The 19905-nt window shown below is 32.5% G+C and overlaps 1 protein-coding gene and 1 long non-coding RNA gene across 9 annotated transcripts in view; one reads left to right on the top strand and one right to left on the bottom strand.

The window, feature by feature from the left end:
• Positions 1 to 19905, top strand: part of LOC145737826 (uncharacterized) — a 297082-nt gene that overhangs the window by 98971 nt on the left and 178206 nt on the right. The gene's annotated exons all lie outside the window — the stretch shown is intronic.
• LOC145737779 (uncharacterized) lies at positions 7388 to 8857 on the bottom strand. Its single transcript, XM_081992598.1, has 5 exons — positions 8731 to 8857; positions 8259 to 8453; positions 8137 to 8196; positions 7978 to 8067; positions 7388 to 7912 (listed from the first exon to the last, which is right to left on the bottom strand). The coding sequence occupies exons 1-5, from the start codon at positions 8793 to 8795 to the stop codon at positions 7771 to 7773; spliced, it is 552 nt and encodes a 183-aa protein (XP_081848724.1). The 5' UTR covers positions 8796 to 8857; the 3' UTR covers positions 7388 to 7770.

Below are 19905 nucleotides of genomic sequence, written 5' to 3'. Positions count from 1 at the left end.
ATCGCGACATTAGTGGAAAATAAAGTAAAGCAGACTAATTAGTTCTATTTGACGCCGCGTGCCGGTGTGACCGACTTGCTTTATTGCACTCGTCTAGTCGCATCGCCGCGAAGGTGTCGATAAGAAAACTGCTGATTGATGAATTTTAATGTTTTTTTTTTTCTAAATGCACATGATATTTTACCTATATGAAATAACAAGTCGAAATGTTGCATTGGCTCAGAATAATTAAATTTGATTTTACTATGGAAAAAATGACAACTGATTTAAAAAGTGACCCAAGTTTTTTTTTAATACGAATGATAAATGATACATTTGTAATAAAGTATTTCTGAAGTGATATTTAACACATTCAACAGACATACTACTCGAATGAGACGATAAGACCCACACATCATGATAATGTGACTTTATTTTTAATTTATTTCAGCTGAATTTTATTACGTTAAAAAATTAAGGTGAAAAACGCTAGCTGAGCGTAATACCTTATTATGTAAGTGGCACATAGAGTTTGTTTCTTTAACCGACCCATTGTAATGAGTTTTATGAGTACTAAAGTTTCAACTTACATGCAGTTGAACTATTTTTGGTGCATCTATACGAAGATGTCCAGCTCAAGATTCATAATTAAATAAAATAATTATTGAATTGCCAATGAAAAAATGTTGGTATCTTTTATAAAGGAGTAATTTAAATACTCAAGAATTCAACAGGAAAAACAGTATAATTCAATGTTGGTAGGAGTATTAGCTCTCAAAGTAGTTGTTTCTGATTTTTCCCTTCTCAGTTGAGAAGTTTCTGATACAGAAAGGTCTGTACTTGTTGAGAGATATTTGTTTTAGTGCCACACAGCAATACTATTTGCTGTTATTGATGTTAGGGCGGTGCATGAATTTTTCACAACAAACCAAAAATACTCGTTGAATGCGAAATTAGTAGCAGGCTGAAATGATTGTGTGTATGCTAAACCTTATACATACGTTTATTAGGTTTTAAAAATTGGGTCTTTGAAGCAATTTGATTCTAGACTTCTTTAAACTCGGATATAAAAAGGTCCATATGAAGTAGCTAAACTTGTCAACATTTTCATGCAACGGAGATTCCTATTCCTGACAGCAACCGGTTATACGTTATCCTGGAAATTTGCGTATTAGTTGCTTTAATCGTTTACCTTAATTCGTCTCATTACGAGGTACAATAAGTTGTACAAATTTCTAGCAGACTGACTACGACTACTTTTTGAAACAAATATTGAACTGCTGAATAATTCAGAGTTACAAGTTACAAGCCCGATAAAGTCAAAATGCTCATAATTAAGTTATAAAAAATGATTTACTTTTATTTGCTGAAATGAATTATCCTACAGTAGGATATATTTCGTTTTTGTGCACATGAAAAAATGCGATATATAGGTACGTAAGTACCTAACCAATTGATTAGATAATTATTTTCTTATGCCGCAGGCAGATGGTGATCACTTTGTTATTTAAGTCATCGTGGTACGAACGTTCACAAAAACTGCGTATGGATAAATATCATTGTAATTTCATTTTGACATGCAAATTTTTAGCATATGAGAATAATTAAGAAAAATGGCCATTGTTATTATAAAAGTTAAGAAGTGTACACTTTAGTTTTGTATCGTGATTTTTCATTGTATGAGCAGATGGATTAATTGAATAAAGACTTTATTAAATAAAACTGGGGTAAATACTTATTGAACATTGACAAATAAAGACTGTATTGCACGGTCAAGATACTACTTATTATGCTGATTTTTATACTATTTGGAAAATAGTAAGACAGATACATGGTATGTTATGAATTATACCACACGAAATAAAGAGTTACAAAAATACATGAGCGCTTGGACTAAAACAAAAGCGTACATCGCTTATTTCTACTTCGTCCGGCTGATATTCCGAATGATGACAAACTTTAGCCTTGATTAAGTTTAGTGAGGCAAAGTGAAACTAAGATAAACAATGCAAATTTGTGGTAATGCAATAATTAGAGTTTTTTTAATACGCCAGAAAAGATTTAAGTTAGTCATTTAATACCTACTTGCATTTACATACTATTGGCATATTTTTATTTTTACAGAAATCAATGAGGGAAAAGCATTTGATTGAGGACATTATATCCAATTTTTTGATAAAACAAACTTCTCCAAAAGGATTTGAAGTTAATTAGAAACGGTTGATGTTTCTGTATTTTTTTTTTTGAAACAGGCAAATACGTTCTACTTTTTATAACATGAAAAGTAGAGCGTCTCATACTTACGGAGTTCAAACTTTTTAGTTTCAGGACCGGATTCCTGATTATTTTTAGATGTCAATTAACTTTATAAAGTAATACGTAACACTGCATGCAGAGTATACTTTGGATATAAGTATATTAAGCCTTAATGAACACATATTAACCTTTGTTCCCATTTTTATTTCATGTAAACGCACACATGAGAGTCAACAAGCCAGATCGAAATAATACCACACGTTGATCCTGCTCTGTTGAAGACATTTAATTTCTTCCACGACTGTTGACGTTGGTATACAACATAGTCCACACGCAATACCAACACGTCATTGACTTTTACCCACGTCACATCCATCAATTGGATGCAGGAATACGTCACATTATATTGGCATTTAGTTATGCGCAGTGAACATCTCCGTGGTAAGAGTGAACTATTCTCGGCTTAACAATAATGTTCTCTGTCTTGCGCTATTAAACTATGTTAAATTTAAGAAATTATTTAAATGGAAGCGATGTAAGGCAAATGGAGTAAAGTATTTTACGCACATTCAATAATTGGTATTTTCGAAGACTAGATACTTCTTTCTTTATAATTCTACTCCATTATCCTTTTCTGGGTTTATTAGTAAGTTATTTATGTTAATTATAAGCAGTACTATGCTTTAATCATAATGTACTTAGTAGTACCGTAACTTATCGATTGTTCTAATGGTCTTTATGTACGTCTATTATTACGTCTATTATCTGAAATTTTAGTTTAATTGTATAAAACTGTTACAAGTTAGATATTTTTTCAAGATGGTTGTTTTTAAAGAGAGTGAGTGACCTTTGTTTTAAAACTGGGGACCAGTTTTTCTGGGGCGGAGGCATATGTCACGAATGGAAAATTCATTAATTCAAAAGATGGACTTATTAACTTAAAAACATAAGAGTATTCGAGGATTGCGAAATATTAAGCGCACGAGGCAAGGTCGCACCATGATGCATCGAGTGTGTCATGCACCAAGTGCATTGTATCGGTGATGAGTCACCACCACCTGCTTTACAGAAATGTGAAAAACAAGCGACAATAACAAACTACGTCAGCCGATCAATCGGGTATAAAATACAAAGACATTAATATCTTAGGATAGACCTGCCTAGTCATTCATAAATACACATAATTTTTAAGCATACACCTCTCTTTATCTATCCGTTGCAGCCGAAAGTAATGAATGAACAAACGGCGGGTGGGGATGAGTCTGTGCTAACACGTGTTTTAGATTGTTGTCTCTCTCTTTATAGCCCGAAGTGGAATTCAGTGGCGGTGGCGGAAAACTGAATTGTGGATTTTATTCTAAGTTTCGTGAAATAGAAAACGTTTTGCTATTCCACGTTATATAATTATATACATATATAATATTATATACATAATTATACATCTGCTTGATACAAATAACATATATTAAAAGTCGGTTTAAATTTTATATATACCTATACAGGGTGATTCCAAAGTTGGTGTTTTCCTTTCACCTACGAATAGGGCTTCAAAAAATAAGTTTTTTTTTCCGTTGACGCTTTTTCGAAATATGAACAATAACGAAGATACAGGGTGTCAAACTTTTACTGAAAAAAAACAAAATAAAAAATAACAAATTTGATTTTAACTAACTACAGGTTATTCCTTATCAACAGACATAAACAAAAACAAAAGATTTCAGCCGCCTTTGAAGTAAGTTTTAATAATTTGACATTTTAAATTAAAACAGCATTTAATTTTAGGCACGCATTAAGACGGTTTTTATTTTTTTACTGGGAAACGATGCCTCGTAGCAAAAAATAATAAAAGGGGTTTTATTTTTAGAATTGAACAAGGATTTCAATAATAAATTTTATGTTGAAAAAAAAACCAGTAGGGTAATATTTTTTTGAAAGGAAAGCACCCTGTATATCTGAGGTTAAACCATGAATATCCTGTGATTGTGGATTTAAATAATTTTTGGTCATTTGTAGATAACTTTTGTTGTTGATATATTCAAAGGATGATATAAAAAATATATGCCTATATTGTACTCTCAAATCAATTTAGAATAGTGTGATTATCAAAGACATAATATTTATTACTTTGATAGGTGTAAATCAAATTAACATAATCACAGAAGCATTAATTTATTATAAGACAGTGCCAATGACTATTATAACGTTGGTCTCGAACAAGCAAAGAAAGAAATTACAAAAATTAATATACCAGACTAAGGAAATTTAAATATGAACATATATTTGAGTGTATAATCAATCTTGTCAAATATAAATCTATTAAAAAATAACATAACATCTATACCTGATAATACATAATAGAATGAAAAGAAATACAAATAATTTTTTAAACTAAAAATTGACAAATACAAATTGTTGGCATATCCAAAACCAATCACAATTACTATACAAACTATACTATTACACAACACCGTAATACTAAATTACTTATACATACTTAAAAAAACACTCATTTGAACTTTAACATTATTATTAGGCACACTTATTCATTTCTAAATAATGTAATTTTAGTGTTTATACTTCGCACTCTCGGTTTAGATTTTTCTAATAATTTATTTGACTCATGGTAAAGTCGAAGTTTAAAGTAATGTTTTAAAATTAATTTAATTAAAATTGATGAGTGGTTATTAATTAAGTCACCATCATATAAATGGTCCCCAAAATGGTCATAAATTGTGGCTTCCATGTGGTTCATTGTACTTACAATTAAAAGTTCTAGTAACTTATAGTCAAATTTTTTATTAAATAAATTTTGCGTCTTTGCAAAAAATTTGAAAAATTTTTCCGCACTTTTGCATACTTCAACGATCAAATTGGACGCTTTTATTAACCGCCCATATGTCTTTCGTTGTTGCAATTTACTTATACAGGCCTCACTTTGAAGTAGCATTAAGCACTTAGCACAGTTTATGCAAGTTTTTAGTTTGCGCACAATAAATCCGGAAATGTACCCAACAATGTCTTCAACATACATTGTTAAATCCCATGTATTACAGTTAAAATATTTATATTTATCTATGTCATTTTTAATTTCAGCTTCAAGTAAAACAAAATTATTATTTTTTTCCATATCTTCCCCTTCTTCTGTTTTTGTGATACCGCTACAATTTAGTATGGCAACATTTTCAAAATCAGTAATATTTGCTGATTTTGAACCGGAAATTTGGGTTTGTACTAACAGACGCTTATGCGCTGGAAGACGTACCCAGGAAATAAGCATGGGAAGCAAGCTATTGCAGGACCAAATAAAAATAAGGCTCAAGAACTGCTAAAGTACAGCAGGAAAGAACTGAAAGACCTAACAGCGCTTCTCACAGAGCATGGACCTGTGAGGCAACACCTGTCCACCATGAAACTATTCGATGATAACCTGGACTGCAGACTATGCGGGGAGGAAATCGAAACGTTTGAACACATCATATGTGAATGTGAAGCACTTGGTCAAAGGCGACAAACAATCTTCGGGAAAACTAAGTTAGTACTGAAAGAGATACAAAGAGCACCAAGCAAGGACCTTCTTCACCTCGTACGGGAAACAGGGATAATGGACTGGTGTAACTAAAGTACCACAAACATGGGGACAGTACAATAAGCCATTAGGCTTACGTGCTATCTGGAGCTGACAGCCGACAGACCCATGGAGAAAGAAAAAAAAAAAAAAAAAAACAGACGCTTATAAGCAGCTTGAAATTGTCTTGCTGTCGGATTATTGTTGAACCCACCTTTGCTTCTAATTGCCCAAAAAATAATTCTAAATGATCTTGTGAAAGTCTATAAGTGGCTATATATTTCATGTTATGATTTTTTTTAATATTGTCGTTATACAAAGACTCCAGTGACTTCATCCCAACTAAAAACCCTACAAAACCAGTTTTCCGTTTTGATTGGATAACGGGTCGTCCTTGTAATTTTAGTCCCAAAATATATTCTTTCATCTCACCAAAAAAATTAAAAAAATCTGGTGCTGTTTTAGGGGATAAATTTTGCTTAAATTTATATTTAGCCCACTTACCCCTAGAATTAAATATATCAAACAGATTGTTAAATTTCAATATAAATTCAGAGGTTGCCCTTGATTCTAAAAAACTTGGATGTTGGATGTCCTCTCTTAAAAATGTCATTGCATCTGCTACACTTCTACTGATAGTTTGAACAGCTAGTCTGACTTTCATGACCTCTCTGGACCACTGTAAATGCCTATTTCTCAGTTTGGTAGCAGCATGAAGTCCTTCAACATTTTGAAGTTCTGCCAAGTTTGAAATAAAATCCCATTTTATAGGGTCATTTGATGAATTTTCTAGTACTTTCATGGCACCGAAGCAATTTCTAACTAGTTTAATCATGTGGCAAATGTCATAGAAAATATAAACATTTTCTTTCGTCACAGGATGTTCGAAATAAGTTTTCAAATTCTTGGGTTCACTTAGTTGAGCCCCAAGTTGCTGAACTGCACTTATGTTTGCAACTGCACCATCAAATGTCAACGATTTTACAGTGACATTTGATTGATGCAAAAATTGCAAGCACTTTTTTATTAATTCTGCTTTGTCGTTTGCTGTAAGTCCGTTTGTTAGAAAATATCCTACAGGGACCTTCCAACACTGGTTTAAGCATACCAACATAAACACAATTGCTTCCTTTGCCTGGGGTAACTCTTCAGAGTCAATATGACCACCAACATCAATGAATCCCGTAAAGCGCGAACCATCCCATTCAATTCTCTTCCTAATTGCCATTTCGTCCATGACCAAATTACATAATAAAGTTTCTCCAGTTTTCGACGACTTGCTCTGCAAAGCAACTAATGCCTCATGAGTGAACCCAGGACTACCATCAACTGATGTATACCACTTGGAAATGGTTCTTAAATGAGGAAGGGAGTTATTAAATGTGCGCCTCACTAGCTCATAAGCTCTAGGCGAAAAAAATGCCAAGCTTAAAGCAAAAGCTCTAAGCTCAGGTTCATATTTTTGAGTGGATGGTCCTTTTAACATTCTCTCAAAAACATGTGCAGCAGGTCCATCAAGTGAAGCCTAAAAAACAATAATATGTTATAAACTAACTAGTGTTGGTTAATTATAGGGAAATACCTTAATAATTGAAGCAGCATTTTCTGACATAGATAAATTTTTTCGAAAATAATCCAAAAGACCTTTCAAACTTTTGACCCGTTTTTTAAAATACCTTACATGGTTTTGTAAAGATTTTATTTTCTGGTTTTTCTGCTTAATCTTAGTTTGAAATTGTTGGAGGTTTCTTCTTCTCTTCCTGGGAGTGGCAAAGTCATCACTAGACAAATCTCCAGGGTGTTTTCCTATAAAAAAAAAATTATAATATATAAAATAATAATTTCACCTGATCATTTATAATGTAAATCACTTCTTTACTCTCAAATTTACGAACAATTTTGAAATTCCTTTCAATATACTTCAAAATATAACTTACTGTAATTTAACAAACCTAACAATAATAACATTCTTACCTTTTTCCAGAAGCTCTAGGAGATGTTCTTTTCTTCCCCAATTGTAATATATGCTTTGTCGAAGTAGTAGTAGTAGTTGAAGATGAAGACTGGAGAGTGGAAGGGCCTGGTTCTTGTAGTTTGGCAAATAATGCATCTCTAAAATACACAGAGAAAAACTGTACAATTTCTGTAAAAAGTAGAAAAAAGCAACCAGCATGTACCTTTGATCTTTAAGATTCTCTGATAGGCTATTAACATTTTTTGTAAGTGGCATTGCAAGGGGCTCTTCATGCTCCATATCCAATGGAAGACTAAATTAAATAAATTAATAAATTAGTCCTGAAACTGAACACCCTGTATAATATAACTTAACAACCCACCTTTCAATTTCACTTAGAGTGTCAGACTTATCCACACTGATATCATGACTGTCAGATGAACTAAAATAAGTAAAATGGAAAATTAAATACGCAAAAATAATGAAATATTACAGTTTAAATACCTTGAGAGAAATGTAATATTGACATCAACTGGTACAGCATCTTGTACCAAATATTTTTTTCCATCACTCTTGTAGCAAAAACTAGACTGCTTAAAATGATTCGAACATATCAGCAGATTCTTTGGCATTGGTGCATTAACATCAATTGCCAAAGTTGAAAACCATATGTTCCTCCTTTCAACATTAACTGGGAACCTAAAAAAGACAATTTACTTTTCTATACTTATTACATACATTAGTTGAAAATCAATATGCTGTTTTCAGAATTTTCTGCTATAATTTGCTGCCAACTTAATAATCGAGTTATGCACCAATTAAAATTGTTTTAGTTTTTGAAGTAGTTTTCACAAATATAAATTAATAAAGCAGATCTAGATCAGAAGGTTTAATTAATTTAATTTACTTGAGCCCTGCCCTACCCTACGCCCATGCTTGTGTATACATTTACATAATGGAGGGAATATAAACTTACCTGTGGAAACTTAAATCTGGGTTCAAAAATCGAGTTTTTTTACACACAAAGCACTGATGCGACATGATTATAGCACAGATTACACTTTTTTACTGAAAAATCTCACAAACTATTTAGAAACACGTGGACACACCATCAAAATACAATTCACAACAAAACACTTTCAACATGGCCGCAATTTACTAGAAATACTACCACCAGCTAGGAGCTTCCCCATTGGTCAGCTTTGTATAGTCGTGTTCTGCGACGTTGCCACGTTTCTTACAACGTTTTCGCAGTTTATACGTTTTTCTTACACGTTTTCGCCAAATCATATTTACAATGTAAATTTTAAAATACTCGTATATATTAATATGCAGAACAAATGTGTTGACAAAATACACACGAAAGTTTTTTACAGTAAGACTTTCGCCATAGACTAATTTCGTCTTTCTTTTCGTCTCTTATAACTGTGTATTACTTGTCAGCGTAGTTGCACAAGCGTGCAACATTGCCTACATAATTGGCTCCAATTTTGGTGGGGTAAAAGATGTGCTAAATGCCGTTTATAATGTGACATTTCATCTTGGCACAAACTTTGATAGAATAGGGGCAGGTCTATATACGTTAGTATATATTAATGTCTTTGATAAAATACGCCGATTTTAGCAGTGTGGTATTAGTGTGTGAACCAATCGACGGTAGCGCGACCAGCTGACCCAAGAAGTCGAAATGTCGACTCTCCTCGAGAAAAGATCAAGTTAAGTAGTCCGTTCTCCAAAGTTGTTCGAACGCGAAAGTGACCAAGCCAGCCGCCAGAAAAAGTCCTTAACTTATGAATCTATGTAAGTACAATTGTTAAATTGTCAACTTTTAGTGTGTTTATGACCGTATTGTGCAGACCTATTTATGTATACTATATTTAATAGATTTAAGTGTTTAATAGAAAACTCAGTGTTTGATTCCATCCTTAAAACTGAGATCCCGGCGCGACGTTTAACGTCGTGAGTCAGTTTAATTGATGAATCCAGAAGGGCTCATAAATTAAACGTGACAATATTCATGTGTCAGGTCTGCCATTCTAAGAGATGATATCGGCTCTATCAGTTTCAAGGCATCGTAAGCCTGATTTCCCACCAGTCTTAAACATTTGTCTCCCAATAGGTATATTTGATTCAGAATCTCCCATTCTGATGCTTCGAACATGGTGTCTACCCTGTTGATCATTGAAATCAGTGTCTGGAATCAAGCCACATAGGTGTCTTTGCACATCAGGAGAGTATTTCGGTCCATTATGACCTTTTCATCTAAGAAAAATACAAAACCATGATTGATCAAGATTTTCCCAAAATTCTTACTCCTATAAATGATCTGTATATGTATATATCTCTTATTTATTTCCTAATAATGAAAAGGGCTATCGACCATTTGGTTTTTCTGACAGTGATATAATACAATTATATTGGTATCAGATATTTGTATAATATGGGTAAAAGAAAATACTTAGTTTCACGTTCTATCTATTATTTACAGTACCTATACAAAAATTAACTTAAAAATTAGTCCTTTTTTTGGTAAAATGTTCCACCAGTGTATAAGGGGGAAAGGCGTAGCGAGATAGTGTAGTTGTCAAGAGTCCTATTATGCATGATTTATCAATTCTTTTACTTTAATGTATGTAGGCACCCAAACATTTTTTCTTAATTGTATTAAACAAACAGAAATAGAGGCTGTATTGCAGTATGTGACAGACACCCTGTATATTGTGGTTATTAGTTATTAGTGTTACATAGCGCAGAAATCACAGTCTAGTTTGTTTTATTATCAGGAAGCCGGATCAACATTGGCGCGAGACGAAATGTTGACGGATCTGATTGGAATAAGTAATAAAGCAAAAATAAATGAAGTGTTTATTTTGAAAGACAGTACGAGAATGGAGTTTATTAAAGAAATAGGTAATGGAATAAAAAATACAGTAAATTGGAGGGGCCCCCGTATACTAGTAATAAAAGGAGTTAAGAAAGTAATAGATATGGACGAAAAAAGAATTATTTTAAATGATTTCCATTTACTTCCCACTAGTGGTCACGCAGGTATAAACAGGATGATAAACAACATTAAGAGATATTATTTCTGGTCGGGTTTAGACATAGACGTTAATAACTTTGTTAAAAAGTGCGACAAATGTCAAAAACAGAAATATTCTAATCACTATATCAGAGAACCTATGGTAGTTACTTCTACTGCCAATTTTTCATTTCAGAAGGTGTATTTGGACATTGTAGGACCATTACCAACCGATTCAGACGGGTTCAATTACATCCTCACACTCCAATGTGAACTTACTAAATTTGTTGAGGCATATCCTTTAAAAAACAAGGATTCTGTGTCTGTGGCAAGATCTTTTGTGGAAAACTTTATCTTACGATACGGGATTCCACAGGAGATTGCTACTGATAGGGGATCGGAATTTATATCTTCCACCGTAAAGGAAATATGCACACTTTTAAATATAAAACAGATTAATTCTACAGCTTACCATCACGAAAGTATCGGGGCATTAGAAAATTCGCACAAAGTATTAGGTGCGTACTTAAGAATTCAAACCGAAAATTTAAATGACACATGGAGTACATGGGTTCCCTATTGGTGTTTTTCATATAACACAACGGTCCACACTGAAACAAAATACACACCTTTCGAACTAATTTTTGGCAGAGAGTGTAAAATTCCCAATAATTTGACTAATATTGTAGAGCCTATTTATAATTTTGAAAGTTACCCTCTTGAGCTAAAATATCGATTACAAAGAGCTCACGAGGACGCCAAAAACAACTTAATACATTCGAAATTAAAGCGAAAAGAGATATATGATAAACGAGTCAACCCTATCGAGTATAAGCCAGGGGATATGATTTTACTTAAAAACGAGGACGGTAATAAATTAATGACGCCTTGCTTTCTGGGTCCGTACATCGTTGTTAAGGAAGACACTCCAAATGTAGTGGTCTTGAAAGATAATAAGGAACATGTAGTTCACAAAAATAGAACTAAGTTATATATTCAATAGGACGTTATAATATTATGAGTAAGTTAGATAAGGGGCCTCTTTTCTCTCTAACTATCTTTTTCTATATATAAAGTTTTTTTTTTATATATACTTATTTTAGTTTATACTTTCAAAGTTTAATAAAAATTGTAGTTAAATTGGATTATTAGGTGTATATTTAAGTATTTTTAAAACATTATATCACATGAAAGGGATCTTTGAAAGAATTTACATTTTAAGGAAATGCAAATTCTTTCAATTAACCGGGGGAGATGCAGTATGTGGCAGACACCCTGTATATTGTGGTTATTAGTTATTAGTGTTACATAGCGATAATTGTAAACTCGCTGAGGCAGCAGTAAGCGCGGGCCAGGTGAATGTATGGTAAAACATGACTAGGACAGAATAAACTAGGTTATCGAAGTAAAGAGTTGTCTTACTATTCGGGAATCCTGACTAGAGGAGGCGGACTAAATATAAAAGGATTACAGTATGCCATTGTCTAAACTGCTTGAAAAGGTACTTAGTAACAGAATCAGCAAATTTATTGAAACTCACAAGCTTTTCTCTGAATGTCAGTTTGGATTTCGAAATGAATAATCTACGACTATGGCTATCAATAAACTTGTGGAATTAGTTAATACCAGTTTCGACGCTGGGGACTGCTTTGTGATCTAACGAAAGCCTTTGACTACGTATTATCTAATATTCTTGCTTTACAGTTAAAACATTACAAATTCTCTTCAGGGAGCGTCAATTTGATACGTTCTTATTTGACTGACCGGTCACAGCTCGTGAGCTTTGATTAGCAACAATTGATTAGGTTAAAGCGCACTCCGTGTCACATGATCATTCTGTTGCAAAATGGAATTATATTATGTTGACTAGGGTAATTTGACCTAAAGAAGCATTGCTGAGATATTGTGTTGAAGGCACTCGTTGTAAAAACATAATTTCTGAAACAGCACTGTAATCAGAAAACAAGTTGAATTAAAATTGTTAAAAATAGATTATGACACCCATCAGACAAATAAAAGTGACGGTGGAAACCAAAAACCAATACGTCGGATCTAAAAAATATAATTTTGCTATGTTGTAGAGGAAGAAGCAACATTTCATTGAACTTCGAATTGCTCAACTATGTCTAAATTTCGGTCTTCTCAAATAACCGAAATAACCATGGTGAGGCCCGAAGAACGAAAGATGACACAATAACTTATATAATTTTATTATCCTAACAATTTCAGCTACGTGACTAAAAAGAATGAAAAAAAAGAAAAAGAATATCCTGTCATAAAACGAGCTAAATCGTAAACTACACTTTCTTTAAATAAAGGTAACAGCTAAACTCAGGTATCAGTTTTGTTAGCTAGCTTTATGCGTTCAGTTTGCGTGTTGTTTCAAAAGTTTGATAATCGCTTTTTGTTTTAGTTATTGTTTTTGTAGTGTTCATTGTGGTGTTCATTTGCGATAAGATACATATATTTAATTTTCTCTTTTTGCATTAATTCTTTACTCTTCAACTGCAGAAATTGTGGTTTTTACTGGCAAGCTTATGCGAAGCTAGTGTATTTGTATCATGTTCTCTCTTATGTCACAGATAACAAATAAATCTTTAAAAATATATGGTTTTATAGTTAGGAACAGTAAATTATTTGTGAATACCAATTGTATCCGTATGTTATATGTTTCATATGTAAGACCAATATTGGAATATTGTTCAATTGTATGGAGTCCATATTATAACAATCATAAATACACCATAGAAAGAGTGTAAAATAGATTCTTAAGATATATATATATTATAAGGAAACTGGTAGGTTTGAAATCCATATACCCAAAATTGATGTCATGAAAGCACATAATCTCAAACCTCTAGAAAATCGTAGAAAAATCGCATCTATTGTCTTCTTGTATAAACTAATACACAATCTTATAAGTGATCCTGTACTATTGGCTAAATTAAATTTTTGTGTTTCAACTTACAGAACTAGAAAACCATCAACATTCTATGTCGATAATACTAGAACTAATTACTATTGCAATTCTCCTATCAATGTAATGTGTAGTCTATATAACCAAATTCAGGATAATATTGATATATTTAGTTTAGGCTTTAACTCATTTAAAAGAGAAACAAATGAATTAATTTAAATTAAATTAGTTATAGGCAGTAGTTAGAACAAATGTATTTTTTTTTTGTCTTTGTTTTTCGTTTTGCCTACTCTGTAATTGGATAGTTATATCTGTAGAGTTTGTAGTAAATAAATAAATAAATAAATAAATTAACTTAAATCGACGAAGTCTTATAAAAATAAATACATTTTAATTATAAAATCAAGACAAAATGACGGACGTTAGAGACCATTTTAATCGTTTGCAATTTAAAATAAAGCTAGTTTTAAACCACCTTTAACTCGTTTCAAAGAATGTGTTGAGTTGTTTGATCCCCTCCAAGTTGATAATAGTGCTTTTATGCAATTAGATAGCCGTTTAGCACGCACTCAACCATTGTGTGATGAGTTTAGGGAGTACCAGGACGAAATAGAATTTTTAATTGACACCAAAAATGATGAATTGGCATTATCAGCTGATAATATTAGTCAAGACAAACAAGAAAGATATCAATAATAATATATAATAAAACATATATATATATATTTAATATATATAATTTGAAGATTTATTTGATGAAATAAGTGCGCGTGCTTTACTGATATTGTCAAATCATCATAAAATAGAGCCAATTGATAACATCTCCCTACCGGAATCACATAGTTCCCAGCGACATGTTACGGGGTTTTCAATAAAATTACCAGACATTAATAATAATTCATAAGTTGGAATTTCGAGACGCATTTTATTCAATAATTGATCAAAACTCATCAATGGATGAATTGCACAAGTTTTATTATTTAAAAGCACATCTTGAAAGTGATGCATTTAAAATGTTAGAGTCGATTAAAAGTACAAATAACGATAATTATAGTATTGCCTTAAACATGTTAAAACACATATACGAAAATAATAGACTAATTATTTTTAATTTTGTCAATGGTATTTGAAGCGCCTTCAGTAGTCAAAGAATCACACACTGAATTGCGTAGCTTATTTGATTTCTTTCATAAAAATGTTTAAGGTTTAAAAGCATTAAATCAACCCACAGATCAGTGGTCAGTGTTACTTGTTTATTTAATGGTTACAAAACTTGACCACCCAACTCGTAAGGATTGGGAATCTAAAAAATTTAATACTGATCTACCCTTATTTGAGGACTTGCTCAATTTTGTTAAAGAGAATGTGAGTTATTAGAGAATCTTGAAACTGTGAGTACAAAAAGCAATCAAAATGAAAATAAAACTTACAATAATAGAAATTTTAATCAAAACTTCAACAAATCGTACTCATTACTAACAAACAACTAACAAAACTAAAATAATTTTTTTTTTACTGTAAATCAAGTCATTCAATATTTAAATGCAATTCATTTTTAAAATTTGATCCTAATAAAAGAAAGCACGAAGCGGTAAGGCTGAAACTGTATCTAAACTGTTTGAATCCAAAACATGCATTTGAAAATTGTAGAATATGTGCTGCAGCAAGGGAAATAAACGCAGGCCGAGCGGCTCGAGCAGACGAGAGAAGGGCGCACATAAACATTGCGAATAATCACGACCCGGATGAAGATAGAAACAGTATTCAACGCAACGATGACCTTGGCCGCATTCGTTTTTGCGCTCCATGGAGCGAGCAGAGCTTTTTTGGCGTAACGATGACGTAATTTGGGAAAACCATAATTTGACCAATTGTCAAATTACGTCATTGTGACGTCAAAAACGCTCTGCTCGCTCCATGGAGCGCGAAAACGAATGCGGCCCTTGTCTCGCCTCAAACTACGTTAATATGTCGGGCTAATAAATATGCGCTGTTGTCTACTGCTTCTGTTTTCATCCTAATTAAAGGATTACAGTTTAAGGCGACTGTTTTACTAGATCAAGGCTCACAGTCAAATTTCATTACTGGGAGCTTTTATAATAAAATTGGTTTTCATAAAAAAAAACTTAATTATTCTGTTTCGGGTGTTGGAAGTAATAACTTTTTGCAAGGTAGATATAAAACTAACCAGAACTTTCCAACCAGAAGCAAATTGTTTAGTTTACCGAAAATTACTGAAGCGATGCCGATAAGATCATTTGATTCAAGTTGCATTTCGATACCGGAGCATGTATATCTAGCCGATCCTAACTTTAACATCAGTAAAGATATTGACATGTTATGTGGTGTAAGTATTTTTTATGACATTTTTCTAACCAATCAAATTAAATTGGGCAAATTGGGCAATTTAGCAAATTAGGCTGGCTAATAGGAGGTGACATTAATATTTCCATTTGTAAAAGTGAAGTGCTTATCACGTGACAATGAAGTAAATGAAAATCTTACCAAAGTTTGGTGATAATTTTGCAGAATCCCATTTTTAAAATAATTACTACAGAAATTCTCAAGGACGGTTGGTAGTTAGAATTCCTTTTAAACATAATGCTCAACTATGTAATTCAAAAGATATGGCCTTAAAAAGATATTATTCTTTAGAAAATCGTCTTTCAAAATGTTCTAAGTTAAGAAATGAGTACAATAGCTTTATGGAGGAGTATGAAAGATTAGGTCATATGACTTTTTTGAGTGCAAATTTAGATGAATTAGGTGATGGTAGCTGTGGTAATGCTTATTCTGTGAGCCACCACGCAGTAATTGGTGAAGATAGTTTAACAACCCGTTTAAGAGTAGTTTTTAACGGATTTGGTATCACTGATAATAATTTGTCATTAAATGGCATCCAAGTGGTAGGACCCACCATTCACAAATATGTCTTAAACGCAGACATATCAAAAATGTACAGACAAGTTTTGATTAATAAGTCTGAGAAAATATCAAAGAATATTTTGGCGTAGCGACCCCACAGATGTTCTTAAGTGTTACGAACTGAATGTGATCACCTATGGATTGGCATCCTCTCCATTCTTAGCCAAAAAGAGTGGTAGCTTTATGCAAAAGATTTATTTTCAATTTACAACATCCAAATGAAAAATTAGTAGCTGCAATCACAACAAATAAACTTGATCAGAGCTTATTAACTTTGGTAAAAAATTTCCAACAGCAATCATTTCAAAAAGAATTATCTGACTTAATGAAAAGTAAACAACAACCAAGCCGCTAAAACCTAATAATAAAAGTCAACGGTCAAAAACAAAAACGCGGAAAATCAGATGTCATTGCCTTATCAAACGCCAAACGTAAACGTCAAGTTAGTAACTAGGTAATTAATGTGTAATCTATCAAAAGAGAGGGGAACTCAACACTATCCGTTTGCTCATACTGGTTATGATTACGCTGGATATTTTTTGCTTAAGGATCGTAAGAGCAGGGTACTTAAGCTTGTCAAAGCATATGTGTGTGTTTTCATTTGCTTGGCTATCAAGGCGATACATCTATAACTTATTACTAGTTTGGATAGTGAGTCATTCATTGCTGCGCTTAAGTGATTTATCTCTCGTCGTGGAAAACCCCAGAGCATGTATTTGGATAACGGAACTACATTTTTGGTGTCAATAATGAATTTAGCACTTTTTGAAAATCAAATTCTCCTAAATTTCAAAATTATTTGGCTAATGAGGTTGTCAGTTGGCATTTTATTCCTCCTCGTGCCCCTAATTTTGGTGGTCTGTGGGAGGCGGGGGTTAAAAGCTTCAAATTTAATTTCAAGCATGTTATTAGAACTATACATTTAGACTATGAAAATTTTATGACAATAGTGACACAAATTGAGGCCATTTTAAATTCGAGACCGATCAGTCCGCTATCATCTGATCCCGAAGATATGCAGCCATTAATTCCTGGGAATTTTTTGGTTGGACGACCACTAACGTCGATACCTGAACCTGATTACTGTGGCATAAGGGACAATCGGATGAGCCAGTATATCGGATATGCAAAATTTTAATATTATTAGTTGTGGGTTTGACTTTTCCACCAGTTAAATTAATAGAGTTCACTTGAAGAAGGAACATACATAAACAAAAACAAAACTACACTACTATGAACCCAAGTTGAGATATTTTTAGAAAGCTTATTAAACTCTATACTTATAAAACTCTACCAAAATTAGTGCAATTAAACGAGTTGTTGAGGCTTAAACTAAAGGATACACCGACAAAAGTGGTCAATGTTGACGGCCTTTGCGGGCCAAACGATACTACTTAAGCAATCAACTTTTATACGTTAATGGAAAGCTTATTTCACATGACTTGACCAAACAACGAGGCATTATCATTTTTGATATCCGACGTTTCGTTTTCTAGTTACCATCATCAACTTTAATTTTTATTATGGGCGCCATATTGAATTTTGGCATATTGTAATAGAGCCTAGTTTTCTGATTACGATGATGTACCATAAGTTATGGTCCAGTTTTGATCATTAAAGTTAGGGTTAGTAGATGTTTGAAAACCTTTCTGAAAATGTCTGGCAAATGCGTTAGCTTTGTGTTGGTCTGTGTATTGTTCGGTGCCATTTTCGATTATTGTCCCTAGCGGATTTGTTTTCTAGTACCGTGATAGTTTTTTAATTTTCTGCCACTATGTTTTTCTACTCCTTCGGAAAGATTCGGGTTGGTTTTTTATTCGATTAAAATGAAATCTTGGGGCTAATGTAGGCACATTATAAAATTAGGATTGTACAGGGTCTCGCAGACAAATGTGGCATGGTAAAGTGGTCTGTTTTTTAAGAGGTACACTCTATATTTTATTTAATTCTTGGATAGAAGTATTGATTATAAAAAAGGGTTGTTAAATGAATGACATAATGTAGCATGCCCCGTTTTCGACAAAATTGCGAAAAAAAATAAATGACAATTTTTACATTCGAAAATGTATGGCAATAAACTAAATAAATGAATAGTTAAAATCTTAACTTTTCATGAACTATGTAAAAATGCTTATTGTAATTTTGTTTGCGTCAAAAAACTTTTTGGATATGTTTCATCTAGGTAGTTTTAAGAAAAATTGTAGGGGAAATCGACTTTAAATAAAGAGTATAAGGGCATTATAAAAAATAACGCCCTAGACATTATTTCGTAGATAATTGATCTTAATAGGTGTCATTATTGATGAATCCATAGCCCTGTCGGATATTAAATAATAAAAATTGCAAATAAGTTATCAAGTCTATTTCCAAGGTTTTGACTAACATTTCTTTATTGATACCCTTTAAAATCTACCTTTAAAGCCAAAAATTAAGGGTTTTAGTCAAGTTTCATGATTGTTGTCACTGATTTTTACATTTCCACATAAAAAAGTAGTTTTTCAGCGTTGTAATTGCCTTCAAAATGTTGAAAATGGCTCAGAAATCTGTAATTGGTCTATCATCTATTAATGTTCGGCTATCATTTTCTTGTTGGTAGTTAGTATAGTTTAAAATGTATCTTAAAAGCCAAAAATTAAGCCTTTTAGTCGAGTTTCATGATTGTTGTTTTTGATTTTTACATTTCCAGGTAAAAATGGTTTTGAAGCTTTGAAATTGCCTATAAAATGTTGATAATTGGCTCAAAGGCTTCTATGTTTTTGAATAAAAATTTGGTATTATAGCCAACTTTTACAATTACCACATTCAAAAAAAGAAACCGGAAAGTACAGGTGTGAGTTGTGTGGGCTTTTAGCCTCCATAAAATGTTAAGTTATATGTATGTACTGGCAAAAGTTCACCTAGCAAGTTTTATATTGCATACCTAACCCTTTAATTAGGAATACCCAATGTTTATACTTAAGTCATGTAGTGCAAGTAAGTCAAGCAACTATTTTTATACAAAATTGTTAGAAATAAAATGCTCGAGTTCAGTTCTATATTATTAAGCTCACTTTGTAACTCGTCTGAAATAAATCTGGTTTTTAAAAACCATTATATTTGGTTGTAAATATAACTAGCAAAAATAAATGCAATGTTTTATTGCTCTATTTTACCCTGGTATACTTTGCTAAACCGAAATGACGCCTGGTTTTAGTATTGAAAGCAGATAAGGTTTCTAGTCTAACCAAAAGCGACTTTTATGACTTTCTATCCTAATAAATTGTTAGGCGCCCTTTGAAGACATCCCA

This window comes from Ips typographus, linkage group LG14, assembly GCF_016097725.1.
Source record: "Ips typographus isolate SLU linkage group LG14, UJ_Ityp_2.0, whole genome shotgun sequence".
NCBI classification, from domain to species: domain Eukaryota; kingdom Metazoa; phylum Arthropoda; class Insecta; order Coleoptera; family Curculionidae; genus Ips; species Ips typographus.
The sequence above is the reverse complement of the archived record's forward strand: the minus strand, read 5'-3'. Positions and strand labels throughout refer to the sequence as shown.

Excerpts from the sequence above, each read along its gene's own strand:
- LOC145737779 (XM_081992598.1), bottom strand. The coding sequence starts at position 8,795 with ATGTCGCATCAGTGCTTTGTGTGTAAAAAAACTCGATTTTTGAACCCA. Across the intron at positions 8,454-8,730 it reads CCAGATTTAAGTTTCCACAG|GTTCCCAGTTAATGTTGAAA; the intron begins GTAAGTTTATAT and ends TGTCTTTTTTAG. Across the intron at positions 8,197-8,258 it reads AATATTACATTTCTCTCAAG|TTCATCTGACAGTCATGATA; the intron begins GTATTTAAACTG and ends TACTTATTTTAG.